Source organism: Carassius gibelio, chromosome B18, assembly GCF_023724105.1.
Source record: "Carassius gibelio isolate Cgi1373 ecotype wild population from Czech Republic chromosome B18, carGib1.2-hapl.c, whole genome shotgun sequence".
Classification (NCBI taxonomy): Eukaryota; Metazoa; Chordata; class Actinopteri; order Cypriniformes; family Cyprinidae; genus Carassius; species Carassius gibelio.
The window spans coordinates 2,637,628-2,656,636 of NC_068413.1; the positions used below are offsets into that span (position 1 = coordinate 2,637,628).

At 33.8% G+C, this 19,009-nt stretch overlaps 1 protein-coding gene across 1 annotated transcript in view; it reads left to right on the top strand.

The window, feature by feature from the left end:
- The first annotated feature begins 1,474 nt into the window (after positions 1–1,474).
- Positions 1,475–19,009, top strand: part of LOC127977688 (sucrase-isomaltase, intestinal-like) — a 52,604-nt gene continuing 35,069 nt past the window's right edge. Inside the window, exons 1-18 of the mRNA XM_052582688.1 lie at positions 1,475–1,593; positions 2,702–2,825; positions 4,902–4,987; positions 5,067–5,187; positions 5,784–5,893; positions 5,977–6,131; positions 8,959–9,130; positions 9,925–10,024; positions 10,234–10,346; positions 11,683–11,808; positions 12,602–12,733; positions 12,859–12,975; positions 14,097–14,210; positions 14,838–14,922; positions 15,217–15,334; positions 16,718–16,889; positions 18,144–18,260; positions 18,683–18,837. Of these exons, the coding sequence (XP_052438648.1) occupies positions 2,702–2,825; positions 4,902–4,987; positions 5,067–5,187; positions 5,784–5,893; positions 5,977–6,131; positions 8,959–9,130; positions 9,925–10,024; positions 10,234–10,346; positions 11,683–11,808; positions 12,602–12,733; positions 12,859–12,975; positions 14,097–14,210; positions 14,838–14,922; positions 15,217–15,334; positions 16,718–16,889; positions 18,144–18,260; positions 18,683–18,837 (2,117 nt within the window). The 5' untranslated portion in view covers positions 1,475–1,593. The remainder of the gene's footprint in view (positions 1,594–2,701; positions 2,826–4,901; positions 4,988–5,066; positions 5,188–5,783; positions 5,894–5,976; positions 6,132–8,958; positions 9,131–9,924; positions 10,025–10,233; positions 10,347–11,682; positions 11,809–12,601; positions 12,734–12,858; positions 12,976–14,096; positions 14,211–14,837; positions 14,923–15,216; positions 15,335–16,717; positions 16,890–18,143; positions 18,261–18,682; positions 18,838–19,009) is intronic.

Genomic DNA, 19,009 nt, shown 5'->3' on the forward strand with positions numbered 1-19,009 from the left:
AGAAGTTGGGTTGCTTGCTCTGACAGGAAGGGTCTAAGCTTCCTAATGTTATATACGGCAAACCTGCAGGACCGGGTCGTTGTAGCAATGTGGTCTGTGAAGCTTAACTGATGATCCATCAAAACTCCTAGGTTTCTGGCTGTCCTCGAAGGAGTAATGGTTGATGAGCCCAGCTGTATAGAGAAGTTGTGATGAAGCAATGGGTTAGCTGGAATCACCAGGAGTTCAGTCTTCGTAAGGTTAAGCTGAAGGTGATGGTCATTCATCCAGCTAAAAATGTCACTCAGACAGGCTGAAATGCGAGCAGCTACCTTCGGGTCCTCTGGCTGGAATGAGAAGTAGAGTTGGGTGTCATCAGCATAGCAGTGAAAAGAAAAGCCATGCTTCTAAATGACAGATCCTAATGATGTCATGTAGATGGGGAAGAGTAGTGGTCCAAGTATTGAGCCTTGAGGAACCCCAGTAGCAAGGTGGTGTGACTTTGAAACATCACCCCTCCAAGACACACTGATCTTTCAGAGAGGTAGGATTTTACCCACAGGAGTGCTGTTCCAGAGATGACCATCTTTCTGAGGGTGGACAGGAAAATCTGGTGATTAAAGGTGTCGAAAGCAGCAGACAGGTCCAGTAAGATGAGTACCGAGGATTTTGAAGCTGCTCTTGCTAGTCGCAGGGCTTCAGTAACCTAGAGCAGAGCAGTCTCAGTTGAGTGGCCACTTTTGAAGCCAGATTGGTTGCTGTCCAGGAGGTTGTTCTGTCCAAGGAACATAGAAAGCTGGTTGAACACACACTTATACTTTTTTATTTTATTTTATTTTTATTTTTTGCAGTGTGGACATGCAGAAAGTTCAACACACCTTCAGAAAGGCATTTTTGTCCCTCATTGGCCCATCCTTTCGGGTCAAAAATCAGTCCTCAAATCGTAAAATAATACAACTTAAAGTCTTAAAGAGGCTCATAAATGGCACATGTAATTTCTTCATTAAAATGTACTTATTAGTCTGCAAATAATCTTATGTCTCTAAGCTCTCGTTCAACACATCACTGAAAGGAAATCACACATTTCCAGCTTAAATTTGAACGTCTCATGAAACCAGCCTCGTCTAATTGCTTCTTTCAAGCTTTTTGAAAGAGTTCATGTAATATTTTTGGAACAGAAAATATCTTGCAAAATTATATTTGTTCATCACAGATGTGGAGCTAAAGACCCGCAACAGCTCAGTTATTTGACAGCTAAATCCAGCTTGGAAGATTGTAAACAATGCAGTGATAAAGTGGCCATTAATATCTTTTTTTTTTGGTGGATAAGATGACTCTTACAAAGTGAAAAGAGAAGAAATGCTTCTGGATTTGGATCAGTCTGTGAATGATTCTTGGATTGTCTTGAGGAGCATTGCTCAATAACCATGAACTTTGGTAAACCATCACGTAACATAAGTTCTGGTTGTAAAGCTGTAAATCACAAAAACACCTACTGAGGACTTTAATTTCACAGCTACTTAAAACAGACGGTCCTGCTCTACTCCTCTTCAGTGTGTTCTGACTTCAACTCACGCACAGGACTGAAAAAGGAAGGACATAACAACAGTGAAGGTAGTACAAATAAAATGTTACATTTATTAAAAAATATATATTTTTTATCTTTTATTATATATATATAAATATATATATATATATATATATATATATATATATATATATATATACGATTATTATATTATATATATATATATATATATATATATATATATATATATAGATATATATATATATATATATATATAGATATATATATTATATATATTATATATATATTATATATATTATATAATATATATATATATATATATATTACAGAATTTTTTTTTATAAAAAATTTGTCCACTTATCAGTATATAAGTAATTAACAGTCATTCAATCGTAATATATGGTATATGCATTTAATATAATATTATTTATTTACTAAGATGTTTAATTTATTATATACAATTCATTAATATAATTACTATAACTTATTTTGTTTATAAGATGTTCTTGTATAAGTCTTACAGCTTAAACGCAGTCATGTCTGTTGCTGTAAAAAGATTTTCGATTTTTGTTATCGTGACATGTTTATGACTCTTAATAGGCCATTTGCTGCACATACAAATGTTCAGTTGTTTAGCAAGATGACAATGCTTGCAACATTTTATCTTCATTGGGTTGTTTCACCCCACAAGCTGCTGTGAAAATGAAAAACAATCAATTTAACTCTGAAGGAGTGAAATTAAATTGAGACTGTTTGATCCATAAGAACAATTATGTGGCTTTTCTGTTTTGTCATGTGAGTCTGTTCAAGCGAACATTCTTTTTTTTAAATACGCCAGTGTTTTGTTGAAAAAGACTTGAGTTCAAAGTAAAGATGGAAGACAATATAAAGTGTAGATTATGGTATTATCTGTCTGAAAACAAACAGAATAGATGAATGCAGCATGAAGTTCTTCTTTTTGAATGAATAGAGAAGAAGCATATAAACATGCGAAACACAAATTGGGTAACACACACACGTACAAAATAATACAGTATTGAGAGAAGTACCAAAAATCTTTTGTACATTAGCATTTGCATTTCATACACAGACTCAAGGACATGTGCTTTGTATGTCAGAGATGTGCAGGGAGATGAATTATAGGATGCTTATGATTGTGTGTGTGTTCATCAGATGAGAAAGCGGCACTTCTCAGGGCTGGAGTTTTCCCTGATGGTGTTGTTTTCATTGGTGTTGGTGGTTGCTGTCGCAATGATTGTTTTACTGGCCACTGGGGAACCAGGGACCATGAAAGAAGGTAAGTGACCAGACCCCAATAATTTGACTTCCAACAACTACAGAGGCTCATACATAGACACAAACATGCATTCATAAACTCTGCAGGGATAACAACACATCTGGATGTTAGAAACCTTTGGAAAGACCAATAGGCTAATTTACAAAAGTATTTCTATGTAAATAAGTTTTCTTTGAAAATTAAAATAATAATAATAATAAAGGTTCTAAAAAAGAAGAATAGTATAAAAGTTGTGTATGTTTTTCTTTCTATTTTTTTTTCTTTTACAAATATTGTTCGTCTCTTCTGACTTCTATTTTTTTAAATGTGTTGAGCGTTTGTGAGTTTTTGCTTAAAAACATAGTATTTATATATAATTCAGCTGATTTGTGGTCAGAAGTGCATTTTTATGTTTTAGTAAAGGAAGTCCAGATTGTATTATTCTATAATGACTTTTTCAACATTTTCACATTTTACATAAAAGTATATATATATTTATATATGTACTTATTTTCTTTATGGATTTTTAATTTTTCGGACCCCTTAGCAGATATTTATTCTTGTTTTAAACTTAATTTTTGATTGCTGACAGTGTAGAACTGCTTTAAAAGATAAAAAAACAAAACAACAACAACATTTAAAAAATGAAAATGGTTTAAGATCCACCCTGTCAGAATTATGATTTTATGACAAAAGAAAAACAACCTATCTTATATCCATGTTAACAACATTGTGAGTTTAATCATTTATCCAGAATAGTAGGAATGAATTGTCTAATGTTTAACACAGTTCTATAATAGAATATCAGTTCAACAAAGTTATTTTCATACATTCATACATAAATGCATACATGCATATATTCACCTTATGTTCAGTTAACTGTGATATTGTGACCAAAAAAAAAAAAAAAAACATTTAATAATGTATCCAAAATCGTTTCCTGTATAGAAAGAATGACCTTTCTTATGCTTTACTTAGATATTAAACACAAAATATATTACCTTACTTACTTATATATATATATATATATATATATATATATATATATACTGTATACTTTTATATATATACATAAAAGTGTGGACCAAGGGCAAACATACTGTGGGACTGCAGCTCTTCAGGAGCAGTGTATTACCTAAAAATGAAAAATAAAATAAAACAGCAGCCGCCTCATCAAGGACAGTGAAACATGTGAGTCTTTGATGTTGCACTAAAGTATAAAGAATATGTCCATCCTGATTGTTATCAAGGACACCCAGCAGTGACAAAATAAAACACAGAGTGCAGAGGCACTGGTTAACGGCTCGCACGGGGCACGAGCTCAAGCACGCACAGACTGCCTTATTATGACAGCTGTCACTCTCAATTTCAATTTACCGCCCTGATGTTGGTAAAGTGCTTTTTATTTAAAGGGGACAAATTGAGCCTGGGACAGCTGGTTTGGGTGAGGAGAGTCTCTATGCTTTCAGATGACCTTCTTTTAGGGGTGCAAGGGTACCGATGGAGATCAGGTTAAAAAATGAACAAACTGATTTTTCGAAAACATGTGCAGTAGCATCTTTTTAGGAGAAATGTGGTTGTGTTTAATATATGATTTTGGTCAATGATTACAGAATATTGTCTGTATGATTATGTTATATGTACATTTGAAGAATTCTGGCCTTGTATGTTTATGGTGTATGGCAATAAGCCAGTGTTTGATTACTAGATTGTACAACAGTTAAGGGTTAAGTTTAGGTTAAGTATTGTGTTGAAAGACATTACTGTTAAATAAATCACATATAGTTACCAAGCAACTCGTAGTATTAGTAAAGAATTCATCTGATGTGTGGTCACAAGTGCATTATAGATTTTGATATATATTAAGAAATTAATTCTTTAATTTAGCAAGAATTGATTAACTTGATATATAGATAATATATATATATATATATATAATTCGTATTTTCACCTAAGCCTTTATATTCGAAAAGTAATCCAAAAAAAAAAAAAATATATATATATATATATATATATATATATATATATATATATATATATATATATATATATATATATATATATATATTGTCAATTTCTCCTCAACTTTTGCTTCAGGATCAGATCCAGACATCGTCCCAGAATGTCCCAACATTCCAGAGGGAGAGAGAGTGGACTGTTTCCCAGATGGCAGCGCTTCCCAGGTAAACTGCAGTGGATATGGCCCACATTCCATACAAACTCCCAGCATGCTTTGCTAAATCTTCATATGTGTCCTTACAGCAAAAATGTTTGGAAAGGGGTTGCTGTTGGAGCCCCTTGAGTGAGACAAATGTCCCCTGGTGCTTCTTCTCCAAAAACCACGGCTACAGCGTGATCAGCGAAAGCAAGCCAGACAGCACACGTGAGTTCAGCCTGTACCGATGTCGTAATAAAACATTATGATACGTATCATTGGCTTTTAGATAAGTCTTTTTATTGGCTCTTTTGCCATGAGCCAGTTATTCCAAGATTATTTTGAAGTTGGGAGTGGTGTATTGCCACAAGATATCACCATTGTGCAAGGTTATATCAGGGGAATGGTGTCTTTTAATGATGTTATTATATGGTGAAATTTTGTGAAACTAATTCTACTGGCCATGGTTTTGTAATGAAAAAAAAAATGATAAACTGTTTTCATAGAAATCTTTCAAGGCTTCTTGTTAGCTGCTTTTAATAAGGGTTGGGGATTGCAGTAAATTCTTTATGCAACTTGTACATGTTTTTGTGATGAATATAATGATATATTAATTTGGATTGTCGAGGATAAGTTTGCTTTTACTTTTATGAGCAATCAGACTTACTAAACACATAGCCATTAAATGAGAGTCTCGAGCCATTTCTTTCAGAAAATGTTCAAATCTGCTTTCTATTGTACTTTGAAAAGTTTCCAATTGACCATGTAGCAAGTAGAGCAAACATTTCACAAAGACCTCATGGAAAATGTTTGCTTTGCTGCAGATATTGAGGCCAAGCTGACAAGAATGGATGCTCCATCTCTATTTGGAGCTGATATTAAAGAGTTGACCTTTTCCGCTGAAATGCAGACAGAAAACCGTCTTCGATTTAAGGTCTGTTTACGAACCGACACAAATAGCCGAAGCATCATGTAAACACGTCTATAATGCTGTGCAATGTTCTCTTTGTCTACCAGATCACTGATGCAAATCAAGCAAGGTTCGAGGTTCCTCACGAGCATGTGCAGTCACTTTCCGACACCCCCAGCGGACCCCTAAAATATAGACTGGAGCTGATCCAGAAACCCTTCGGGTTGAAAGTTTGGAGAACAACATCCCCTGAAAAACTTTTGTGAGTGGGGAGCTCCTCGTCTTTTCTCTTCGTTTTCACGCACAGATCATATGTCGACTCTTTGTTGTGAGCTTAGTGCTTTGCTAACAATGCAGCACGAGTGTTTCTTTGACTAAATGAAGAGCAATCACAACACAAAAAGACAGAAATTAGAGGCATAAATAGAATGAGGGAATCCGGCGAGGTCTGAAAGAAGCCTGGAGCAATGCAAGAGAGCTTTTTGTAAAGCAGCCGGTTTTCATCTTGCTGTCTGCGTGCCGTTGATGGAAATTGTTTTGTTTCCTTTTGTTATTGTCTGCCGTCATCTGTGTGTTTTTGTGTACTGTTGAAAAATGTCAGGAAGGTTATGATCATTATCAGGCCTGCTTCATGAATGTTGCATCTGTCACCAAAACAATTTATTTCAGTGACCTTTTAAAGAAATATTAAAGAAATCAGGGTAACACTGCATATTGGATGCATATACACTCTAATAAGCATTTGTCTCAGTTACAGTTTACATCTTTTTATAATGAAATAAATTTTTAACCAACAATCTACATGCAGTTGGAAGAACGTAATTCATAACACATTTGTAAGTCATTTGCTAAAATAATAAGATTTGTTCCAACTAATTACGGTGTGACCCTGTGATAGTTTTACCTCTTTAAAATCAGTACAGTAACCAGCCTAGCATATCCTAAATGTAACTTATTTAGCATGTAAATCTAAAGAATAAGAAATATATTACAGTGTAGTGTTTACCTTACTATTCAGCACAATAAAACCCTTCAACAACAAACTCATAACAGACAATTTCAAAGTTACTACAACTTAATTAAAAACAGTTAATGTAATGATCAACAATAGTATGTCAACAGAACTGAACAAAATAATGTTTGAAAATTGAAAGTTTAAATGTAAACATTTAGAATGTAACTTCAGCATTTAAAAGTCACCGTTAAAGACTGGTAATATACAAAAAAGTTTAAAAGTAATCAGCTAACTGTTAACTAGTGGTGGGAGAAAAGCTCGATGCATCGATGCATCGCGATTCGTTATCTAACGATCCAGAATCGATTCTCAAAAATTCAGAATCGATTCTGTGTTCAATTCAAATGCGAGCGCTGTCAAGACTCACGTGACCAAACAAAAAAGACGGTGATGGACGACCGTTCATATGCTGGTGAATTAGCTTCGTTTAAGATAAAATGGACAAACTACGACTTGCACCATCTCATTTAAAATCGGATGTGTGGCAACATTTTGGATTTTCTGAAGACACCGAAGGTGTCGTTGATAAAAGCCATACTGTGTGCAAAGTCTGTAGCGCCGAATTCAAATATTTTGGCAACACGACTAACATGCAGAAACATATTACGCGGTTCCACTTCCACTCTTCCAATCACGAACACTCCCGGTTACATTCAAAGGACCCTGGATCAAGTAGCAAAGTTTCCTCCGAATTCTGAAAAGGCGAAACGAATTACCCGATCAGTGGCGGGTTTTATTGCCAAAGATCTGCGCCCGTACTCGGTTGTGGAAACCAAGAATTTCGCACGATGTTACAGGTACTTGAGCCACGAAACACTTTGCCCTCACGTCGTTATTTTAGTGAGACGGCTGTCCCCGCACTCTACAGTGAGTGTAAAGATCACATTTTAGAATCCCTAATTTTCCCTGTCATACAAATTGATAACTGTTTATTCTTAATGATTGTTCATTGCAATTGTATGGCTTACCATTCATTCAGAGTTTGTTAATCCTGAAAATAACTTTGTTAATAAATTAAAAGTATTGAAAAAGAAATATTAATAATCATTTTAATTTGGCAATACTGTCAAACAGATATTCTAACTATATACAAAAAGCATAGTAACTCCAATTTTGGTTAAAATAAAAAGTTTAGAGTATTTTTTGCACAGCAGGATAATTAATTAAGAATCGTTTTGGGAATCGGATCGTTCCTCCCAGAATCGGAATCGGATCGAATCGTTAAGTGCCTTAAGATTCCCACCTCTACTGTTAACCTTTGACCTTATGGCTAGTATCAAAGGAAATTCTCAATGTTGTAGCACCCGATTTTCATTATAAAGCAGTTTTGTTTTACATTGAAGCACTAACTGTATGATGGCTTTTGCAATGCTCAAACACTGCAGATGCAAGAGCTTATACATCAAAGATGAACATAATGATCCGAATAAGACACTGATTCCACATGAAATGTTGTCCTTATTAAAACTTTGCCCAATGAGAAGTAGATCTTACTGCCAAAGAAAAGAGCAATTTGCCATATAAAGTACAGAAATTGGGCATTTTTATGAAAATTGTTTTTGCTTCTGTTTTTTAAAGTCATTTCCTTTTACGTGACCATAGTCATATCTTCATGTGTGTTGCAAAACAATCAGTAATCCGTAATCTTTTGTCTGATAAAAAGCCAGATTTAAAAGCCTAATAATGATGTTTTTATTCATGACTAAAGAGGTTTAAGCGTGGACTGATAGATCAGAAGGAGTGGATGTGTAATAAGCTCATTAATCTTATCTGTAGTGATGTTATTTTTAAAATGCCTAGTAGAGTTTTAGATAAGAAGATGCACACGTAACAGAATGATTCACAGCAATAAGTTTAGGTTTTGAGAACAGGAAATTGTTTTCGTGGTTGCAGCAGATGATCTTTAGATGACCCATCTATCAGTGTGTATCATTTATTCTGGTGTGTTCATGTGGTTTTCATGTCTCTATTGGTCAGTGAATATATTCTTGACAGGTTTCATGACATTCACCCACGAACTGAACTGTGCAAAAACTTGTTCTTTACACCATCTCTTCCTCTCTTGCTCTTTCAGGTTTGACACAACCATTGGGCCACTGGTTTTTGCTGATCAGTACCTTCAGCTCTCAGCTAAACTCCCCTCTCACAATATTTATGGCCTTGGAGAGCATGTCCATCAGACCTTTCGACATGACACCAACTGGAGGACCTGGCCAATCTTCACAAGAGATGCTTTTCCCAATGGGGTGAGTCATAACATTTAGATTTTCACTATTCCAAAACAGTATGACTCTTCAGTAAAAATACAAGTTTTTAGGCAAGTTTTTTGAAGAATATCCTGGCCACTCTGTAGAACTGGGGATTTGAAGCTTCAAAAAGAATGCAAAAACATCATAAATATAGTTAATAAAACTCATTAACCAAATTACAAATGCTGAAAAGACATTTGACTGATATTAAAATCCTTATTCTCTGAGAACTGATGCTAAAGAATCATTGAGTCATTGAGTCTGATTCACAAACAAATAATTTAGAAAAACATTACTACTTTTCTGAGGAGGTCTAGGTTCGATTTACAGCGAATAATTACTTAAAATAATGTACTTATTTCAGACAACTTGAAATAGTGCAATATATATTTTATTTATTTATTTATTGTTGTTGTTGTTTTAGAGCTCAACTGCCCTAATTATAGAATTTATTTTAGTTTTTTTTTTTTCATTATTATAATTTTTTCTATAAATGCATGTTAGTGTGTTCCAGAGAAGAAAAAAAATGAAAGAATAACTGATGACAGAAATATTATTTGTAGTGAACTTTTCCTTTAATAGCTATTTCTAACTGATCTGACTTGTATATATTACTTTAGTTTTTTTATAATCCTGTAATCAGATTGACTTTGCCATATTATCTATTATAAACATATCACATGTAGCACTTTTTTTTATACAGTGTAACATCTGTGAGACCAATTTCTGGATAAACTGATTAAAAGATTGAAATTTACCATCACAAACCTTAATGTCTTTTCTTACCGCAGGGCACACACAACCTGTACGGCCATTACCCCTATTTCACATGTCTGGAGGATGCAAGCGGCCAATCCTTTGGTGTTTTCCTCATGAACAGCAATGCTATGGGTAAACAGACCCTCTCTTTTGCATTGTCACTCACAAACCTGAGCTTTGCCGTTGGCTGAAGTCATAATAATCTTTAATAAAATTATCTGTGATGTCTGTGCACAGAACGTATAGTGTGTTTGTGGGTATGGAATGGCTGCTTTTGTTAAAGGTTAGCAAATTAGAGCAATTTAAGTTGTTTAGATCTGTCTGTTCATGGCTGTGTGCAGAAGTGACAGTCCAGCCTGCTCCGGCCGTAACCTTCCGGACTATCGGTGGGGTTCTGGATTTCTACATCCTAGTTGGAGAAACACCGGAAAGAGTGGTGGACGAGTTCACAAAAGTGAGATTTGCGGGCGGATAGAAATAGAAACACTTTGACTCTTGTAGGCAAAGTTGTAAACACTTTAGAAATGTTTTATTTATTTATTTATTTATTTTGTACGATAGAGATGCAGCATGATGGATAGTACTCATGCTAGGACACGGTAAAACTTTTACATGGAGGGAAATCTAATAGAGTCATTTTAATTCCATTCTGGTAATTTCTCCACATTCCAAAAAGATTTAAAGCAAAAATCTTAAAAAATCTTATAAAGTAGTAAAAACACACACAAAAAACACATATATATATATATATATATATATATATATGTATATATATATATATATATATATATATATATATATGTATATATATATATATATATATATATATATATATATACATATATATATATATATATATATATATATATATATATATATATATATATATATATATATATGTATATATATATATATATATATATATATATATATATATATATATATATATATATATGTATAGCTTGTAAAGGAATTTTGACAAAAAAAATAAATAAATAAATAAATAATAATAAAAAAAAAAAAAAAGAAAAACATGTCTGAAATGCTTGATTGTGATTCTGGTCACTTGTGGCATTTTACATTCAAATGTCTTAGTAAAATAATGACTTAAATATTTTAAATTATAAGTTGTAGCAATGATCTATTCTAATCATAAAATATAAAAGAACATTTAAAAATCACATCAATATTTGCTGTCAATTTCAATTTATTTTTGTGAGCAAAAACTAAGCTTAAAACTAAAACCATAATAAAGGACTTTAAATGTGAAACAAAATAAGAGGCAGCTAGTTGCCGAGACATAATTTCTAGATCTGAAATAACTAAAACTAAAATTTACATTTCAATTAATAACAAATATATAAACCTAATTATATATAGATAATATAAAAAAAATACAAATAAAAAATAACAAATATAAAAGACAAATCCCATAATAAATAACTAAATAACTTTCATTTTAATTAAAATAAAAACAGAAAACATAATAATAATAAAAAAACTATTCAAAATATTAAGAAAACAAGGTTTACCACAATTCCACAATAACACAGTTCCATTTATGTATTTATTTATTTACTAGTTAGTAGCCATAATAAGCAGTTATTGATTAAATTTGCTGACAGGGTGATGAGGATCATGCCATGACCAAAACTTTATCAATGCTAATTGCCATTAGCTCTTGCCGAAAGTTGAAGCAAAATCATAAAGGCCTAAATGAGGCTTTCAGATAAGCCTGAGGGGAGCCCTGTGATGTTCAGCGTGTTTAACACTGCTTTATGTGTCTCCAGCTGATTGGCAGGCCTTTCATCCCTCCGTACTGGTCTCTGGGCTTCCAGCTCTCTCGCTGGGACTACGGCAGCCTGGAGGAGGTGAAGAAAGTCGTGGAGAGAAATCGACAGGCCGGCCTTCCGTATGTAAGTGCCAGGAACAGAAGCAGGGTCCTCGCTTTGTTCTACAAAACTTGATTCCACCCAGTACTTCAAAGCCACAATCCAGAACATGGAACCAAGCCTACCGATTCATGAATAATGACTCCACATATGTGCATTTCACCTATACACAGAGTTAGAAGCGTTTAGCACCTTATGGTGAGGCTCTAATTGCCAAAAGATGGACTGAAGCTCAATGTTTGATGTAATTCGAACAAAGAGGGCATTAGGATATTGCATCTCCGCCTGATTAGCATTAGAAAATTACTGGCAGGAGAAACTCACCATCTGCTGATAGTTGAAGGAAGTCAAGCCTTCCAGAAAAATCAAAACAGACAAGAGTGAATCTACAATGTCAGCATGCAAAAGAGGCATTTGCCATCGTAAAGGCTGAAGGTGCTGATTCTAAAGGACAAGACTGCAGTGAAACAAACATTAACAACCTGTTTATGCCTTTAAAAATAATGATTCCAAAAGGTAGTTTTCGTAGCAATGCCATAGAAGAGCCATTTGTTGTTCCTCAAAGGCCTTTCAAGAACTGATTAGTTCTTAAAAGAATCATTATTTTTCTTAGCCTAAATAACATTTTAAGAAACTTTTACACTTTTGTGCAACAGAATGTTAAAAGTTCTTCATAGAACCATCAATGCCAATAAAGAACCTTTATTTTTCCATAATTAGACTTTAAAGTGAGACAGGATACTCAAAGAGTGGGAAAAAAAAATCATGTTATTAGTACTAGGACTGAAAGCTGAATCAGCATCATTTTGTGTTCCAGGACGTCCAGTACACTGATATTGACTACATGGAGAACAAAAAGATCTTCACCTATGATATGGAGAAATTTGCAGAGCTGCCTCAGTTTGCTGACTACATGCATGATAAAGGGCAGAAATACATCGTCATACTGGTGAGCCATTGAGATTGCAGCTTCATTTATGCTGAGATCCAGAGTTTTATAGGTTACCAAGTTAGTTCTGAGTTTTGGATGAGCTTTGAGTCATAAATTTATACAAAACTTTTTCTTCTTGGTAGGATCCTGCCGTATCCACAGGTCAAAGGATAAACGGACCCTATGAAGCACTTGAGAGGGGAAATGCAGCTAAGGCTTGGGTCACTGAACCAGATGGAGAAACACCTTTACTGGGAGAGGTAAGATCCTCAGAAGATACTCCTGATCTTGGCATTACATTGGTTAATTGTTAATAGGGTTAAGGATTGAGAACTGGATAAAAAAAAAAAAATAAAAAATGCTTAACTAAATGATTTACATTCGTTTGGTTTTAGTTATTTTTTTAGGACATCTGAATTTGTACACTGATGTAGACACTGCGTAGTGAATTGCATTGCATTGTCTTTTCTAGTTGAAATACACAGCGTGAAGAGGTAAATCACATACAGTAAAACCTCTTCACGCTGTGTATTTCAATCAATTTACACTGATGTTTTGATCAAATAAATCCAGCCTTTGTGAGCAGAAGGGACATACGTAAGTATAAATAGTTATTTTGAAATGGAAAATTTTTACTACAGTACTTACTAAAAAGAGCTGAAAGACTGGGGTTGAATCAGAATTGGAGCCAGAATCATTACATTCCTTGCAATTCCCAATGACTTTTTTTTTTTTTTTTTCCAATTAAATGTTATGAATTGGCCAGTGTAAATTTATAACATTTAATAAATAACTGTCTCCCAATATAACTTTTGGGAGACAGTTATATTGGACTTAGTGCAGGAATTATCATTGTACTGTATAAAAACTAGAATGAAGCAGATATAAGATAAGAGACATAAGTGAACGATTGAATGAAGAACAGCTGGAGTGATTTGCCATGAGAGAGACCATTAATTTACCATCTGTAACCTTGAGTTAGATCATATGTCAGTCACCCCTCAGGGCAATAAGGCACATATCATATGTCGATAATATCACTTGTGATTATTTAGCCCATTAGGCACAGGCTAATTGCTTTTTTATGGTTTTATTTCAGGTCAGTTTTTGCATTGATTTTGCATTAGAGATTAATATCATGCTTTCATGCAGCTCAGAGCCAGTGAGATCAGAAAAGAACTCACTTAAAAACTTAAAGCCATAAATAACAAGAAGCTTGTAGACAGGCTGGGCTTTTTGCAGCTTTAAATGTCATCTCTGGCCAATTTTGATGTTAGTGAGTGAATCTCTTATTTATTTATTTCATTTTGTATTTGTGTATGTTTTTTGTTTAAACTATTTTCATGACAATTAAGCGTTGTTCTCCCATCTCATGTCACAGGTCTGGCCAGGGGAAACCGTGTTTCCTGATTACACTAACCAGGCTTGCATTGATTGGTGGGTTGATGAAATTTCCCGGTTCCACAAGCAAGTCAAGCATGATGCTCTCTGGATTGTAAGTAACCCGCAGAGATCATTACCCATGAGCAAATATTGAACCTGATCATTTTACGTCTTGGTGTAAAGGTCACGAAAGGTTGTGAAAAATTTTCTGATTCCGATCTCCAACTTCCTAGTCTCCAAAATCAATACTATTTATGCCACTGCATCGATATGCATTAATCATGATATTCGAACAAAGCAAAGCTCTATAAACATCTGATCTAGAATACAATATAAGACGCAAAAGCTTTTAAGTGAGGCTGAAATCAAAATCGACCTTGCTAACAGCAGCACTTCATCAGTCTCCTATTCGATTCGATTATATTCAAGTTCACTTGTATAGCACTTTCACAGTACATATTGTTTCAAAGCAGCTTTACAAAATATGTATGTTACAAATATTACAATCAAAAGAAAAAAAAAAAAACTTATTTTACACCATCCAATCATTTCTTGATTGATAAAATAAAGTCCAGCCCTATGATTCCAATTCAGAAGTGCATCATTTTATGAAAGCAAACGCTTGTGGATGCCATTTCATGTTGACTTTAAAGCCTTCCTAAAGGGTTTTGGTTTCATCTTGAGACAATTAGCCGCCTGAATTAGGGAGCACTGAACTAATTTCTGTTTTATTTATAAGGACATGAATGAGGTGGCCAATTTTGTGAAGGGAGGCATTAAAGGCTGCGCTGATAACAAACTCAACTATCCTCCATTCACCCCAAGTGAGTCTCAAATGCATCTACAGATAGATGTATACTTTCTCTTTAGCGGTCTGGGTTAAAATGCACCCAAGAAACAAGAAGAACAATTTTTTTTTTTTTTAAACACATATTGTTAGTATTAGTTATGTCGTGATGATATGATTCAAGTAATCTAATTTCTAACATTACACTGGATGCGAGCGATGCGATCAGGAGATGCGTCAAAAGAGAGTAGAACCCATTAAGATCCTTGTCATTTAGCATCACTTTTGTAGAGAAGACGTCCGTCCTCATCATTTCTATTCAACTCTACAGGTATCCTCGATGACCTGATGTACAGTAAGACTTTATGCATGGACGCTAAACACAAATGGGGGAACCACTATGATGTCCACAGTCTGTATGGGTACTCTATGGTCCTGGCCACTGACAAGTAAGTGTTGGTTTTTCCGCGTTTTGTATGCAAATGATCTCTGTTATGATTGACAGATGCTGCTTTCAAGTCAGAATGATAACTGCAGATGGATAGTCAAATGTTAATGTGCTCATGGCTGTGACATCATAATCATGATGATTTTGGAATTATGTTTTTGAATCATTTCGTAGTGGTCTGGTTGGCTGAAGAATGTTGTGAATGTTAGTGTATATCTACATATTTTAAAGTACTTTTTATTAAATTCTCTTTAGCCCTCTATTGCACCATGTTGCCTCCGGATTACAAACTCATTTTATCAGTTTTTCCAGCACCTGATTTATTTAAGTTGAAAAATAAATGGTTAATAATGCATGGATTGTTTTTAATAAACCAATAAAAGGATCTTGGTCAGACAACATCCTTGAGGTCATTTTTCTTTTCTTTTTTTCTTTTCTTCTTTTCTTTTCTTTTCTTTTCTTTTCTTTTCTTTTCTACTTCAGGGTGCATATTTTTACTTTGAAGCACTGTGATATGAGCTTCAAGATGCACTAGAGAATATCAGAGTTATGTAATGTTTTCATTTGTTTTTGTATTATGCATTCTTAAACACCCATACCTTTCTTTTTAGTATTTACTTCACATTTAATTCAAAGCTAAGTATTATATGTACAGTATGTATATAAATTATCATTTATAATTTTTATAATCATTTATAATCATTTTTAATCACAATAATAATAATAATAATTATTATTATTATTTTATTCTAATAACAAGATTATTATTATTCAGCAATTTATTTTAATTTCTAAAGAATTTAAAAAAGTTATATAATAATAATAATAATAATAATAATAATAATAATAATAATAATAATAATAATAATAATAAATGAAGTCAGTTGAATGCAAACAATTATTTTTCTTTTTTTCTTTGTGCATGCAGTAGCTGATTAAAAAGACAAACTAAAACAGTTTAGAATTGATGTATTTGATGAATGAGGGACAGCACACGACAGGTTTGAGTCAGTCACAGCATTGGTGACTCAAGCACCGTGACTCAGTGTTTCACTAAAGTATGGCCAGTTTTGTCATATGGCAGGATGTTTTCCTCAAAGGGGGCGAAGAGAGTTATTAAAAGTATTGTGCTTGATCTTTTTTTCCTCTCTTTTCATTTTCAGCAAGAAATGTGTTTTACTCATCTTGTAATTTCTACATCATTGATTTCCTCCACTCTCCTTCCTCTACGCCCCCTCTCTCATTCTGCTTAACTCCCACATTTAACTCCTGCCTGTGTGTTTGTCATCTTTGTGCATTCCTAGGCCACCCAACGGCGTCGTGTCTTTGTTATATTGTGGTGCCAATCCTCCCGATGCATATAATATTGTGTTTCTGATTCCAGGGCATCAAAAGCAACGTTTGGGACGAGCCGTTCCATGGTCTTCACCCGCTCCTCCTTCCCTGGGGTGGGCAAATACTCTGGGCACTGGTTGGGAGATAACGGCGCCAACTGGAATGACATTAAGTGGGCGATACCTGGCATGCTAGAGTTTAACCTCTTCGGAATCCCTTATGTAAGTGGTTTGACTCCAAACTAAATGTCGTTTCCAACATGGGTAATCAATGGCCGACACAACACAACAGCCCCACTGAGAGACATGAACAGTGTTTAGAGAAAGCTTTTGGTTTTGATTGAGTTTCCATGAAATGCAATGAGAAATTGAATGGACATTCAGACTCCGTGTTCAGGTTGAATTGAGTTAACATTGACTGACCGACTCAACAGTCAGATCCAATGAATTTATCATGGGATGGATGATGTAAACATTTATTGCTGCACTATAATACCTAAAGTAATATGCACCATATATGTACTGTTATAATAATAAAAGGGAACAAAAAGTATTAAAATAAAAATAACTTGATTTACCCTAAAATATAAATCACTATTACAGCACATATCTGGTGCATATTGCTTTAGTGTCTTTTAAATATCAGTAGATTCTCATGTTTGGTTCAGTCAAGTATCAACTTTGTTTTAGATGTCATACGTATAAGTAGAATTTGTATAAGTAAAATGGTATAAAATATTATAAATAAAAATGTATAGAAAATATAGAAAAAACTATGTATAAACTATATATATATATATATATATATATATATATATATATATATATATATATATATATATATATTCAAATTTCAACTTAATGAAATTTCCTTGAAATTCAACTAATCACATTATTAAACACACACACACACACACACACACACACACACACACACACACATATGTGTGTGTGTGTGTGTTTAATAATGCGATTAGTTGAATTTCAAGGAAATTTCATTAAATTTAATCTATTTTTCCCTAGTGCATGATTAAAAAATAACTAAATATATTATTGTTATTATTATATTATTATTGCATAATAATAATAATAATAATAATAATTATTATTATTATTATTATTATTATTATTATTATTATTATTATTATTATTATTATTATTATTATTATTATTTAGCTATATCTTCCCAAATAATTTACAATATATATATTATCATTTGAATGCATGACAATTGAATCAAATATTTATTTTGTTCTAGTGCATGCAATAGATGATTAAGAAACAAGTTACCAACTAAAATATATATTTTTTAAATGATTTATGAGAAGATGAGGAGACAGTTTTGACTTTATATATAAAATACTGAGAGCCCATTTGATCTCCATTTAAGTGCCTTGCATTTTTGTGGGGAAATGTTTGAAATAATAAGGAGTGATTTTTTCCTGAATCCCTGAATCTCATGATGTTATTCTGCAGATCGGTGCCGATATCTGTGGGTTCTTTGACGACTCGACAGAGGAGCTTTGCACACGTTGGATGCAAGTGGGCGCATTCTACCCCTTCAGCAGAAACCACAACGCACAAGGTTATGCAGTACGTATTGCCCTTAAATACTCATAAACATCTCAAGGTGTACGAAGCGTCATCCTCTTCAAACATCTCTAGCCCAATGGCAAGGCTCTGAATTACAAACGTGTCCTCTCTCTTTAAATGCTATTTGTAGAAGATTTATTTCTCTAATCATTATTGTGAGATTGGCGTGAGAGAAGCAATCAGACCTCCGGAGCGAGAGTTTGAGAGGCCAAATGAGGATGAATGGAAAATTATATTCTTGGTGAAATTAGATGAATAAGATTTGACCTTTTAGTTGGAGAGTAATCATTCCACGGCTGTCTCTGCGACCGATGGCTCTCCGCCATGATGAACATATTATCAGTATCCACACAGTAAAATCCATTTCTCTCTTTGCTCTTCAGCTTTCTCTCCCTAACTGGTTTTATGTCTCTTTCTAACAGGACCAGGACCCTGCATCATACGGCTTAGACTCTCTCGTGTTGAACACCTCCAGGCATTACCTGAACATTAGATACACGCTCTTGCCGTACCTCTACACTCTGTTCTACAAGGCCCATGTTAACGGAGAGACCGTAGTGCGTCCCATGATGCATGAGTGAGTTTGGACGCACATGCAATGAATCCTAAAGAAAATATTACAGTTTCCATAAAAATTTGAAGCAGCACAACTTATTTTAACATAATTATAATTATCATTTTTTATTATATAATAATAATTATAAGTAATGTTTTTTTTCAAGAAGCAAATCAGCATATTGGAAAGATTT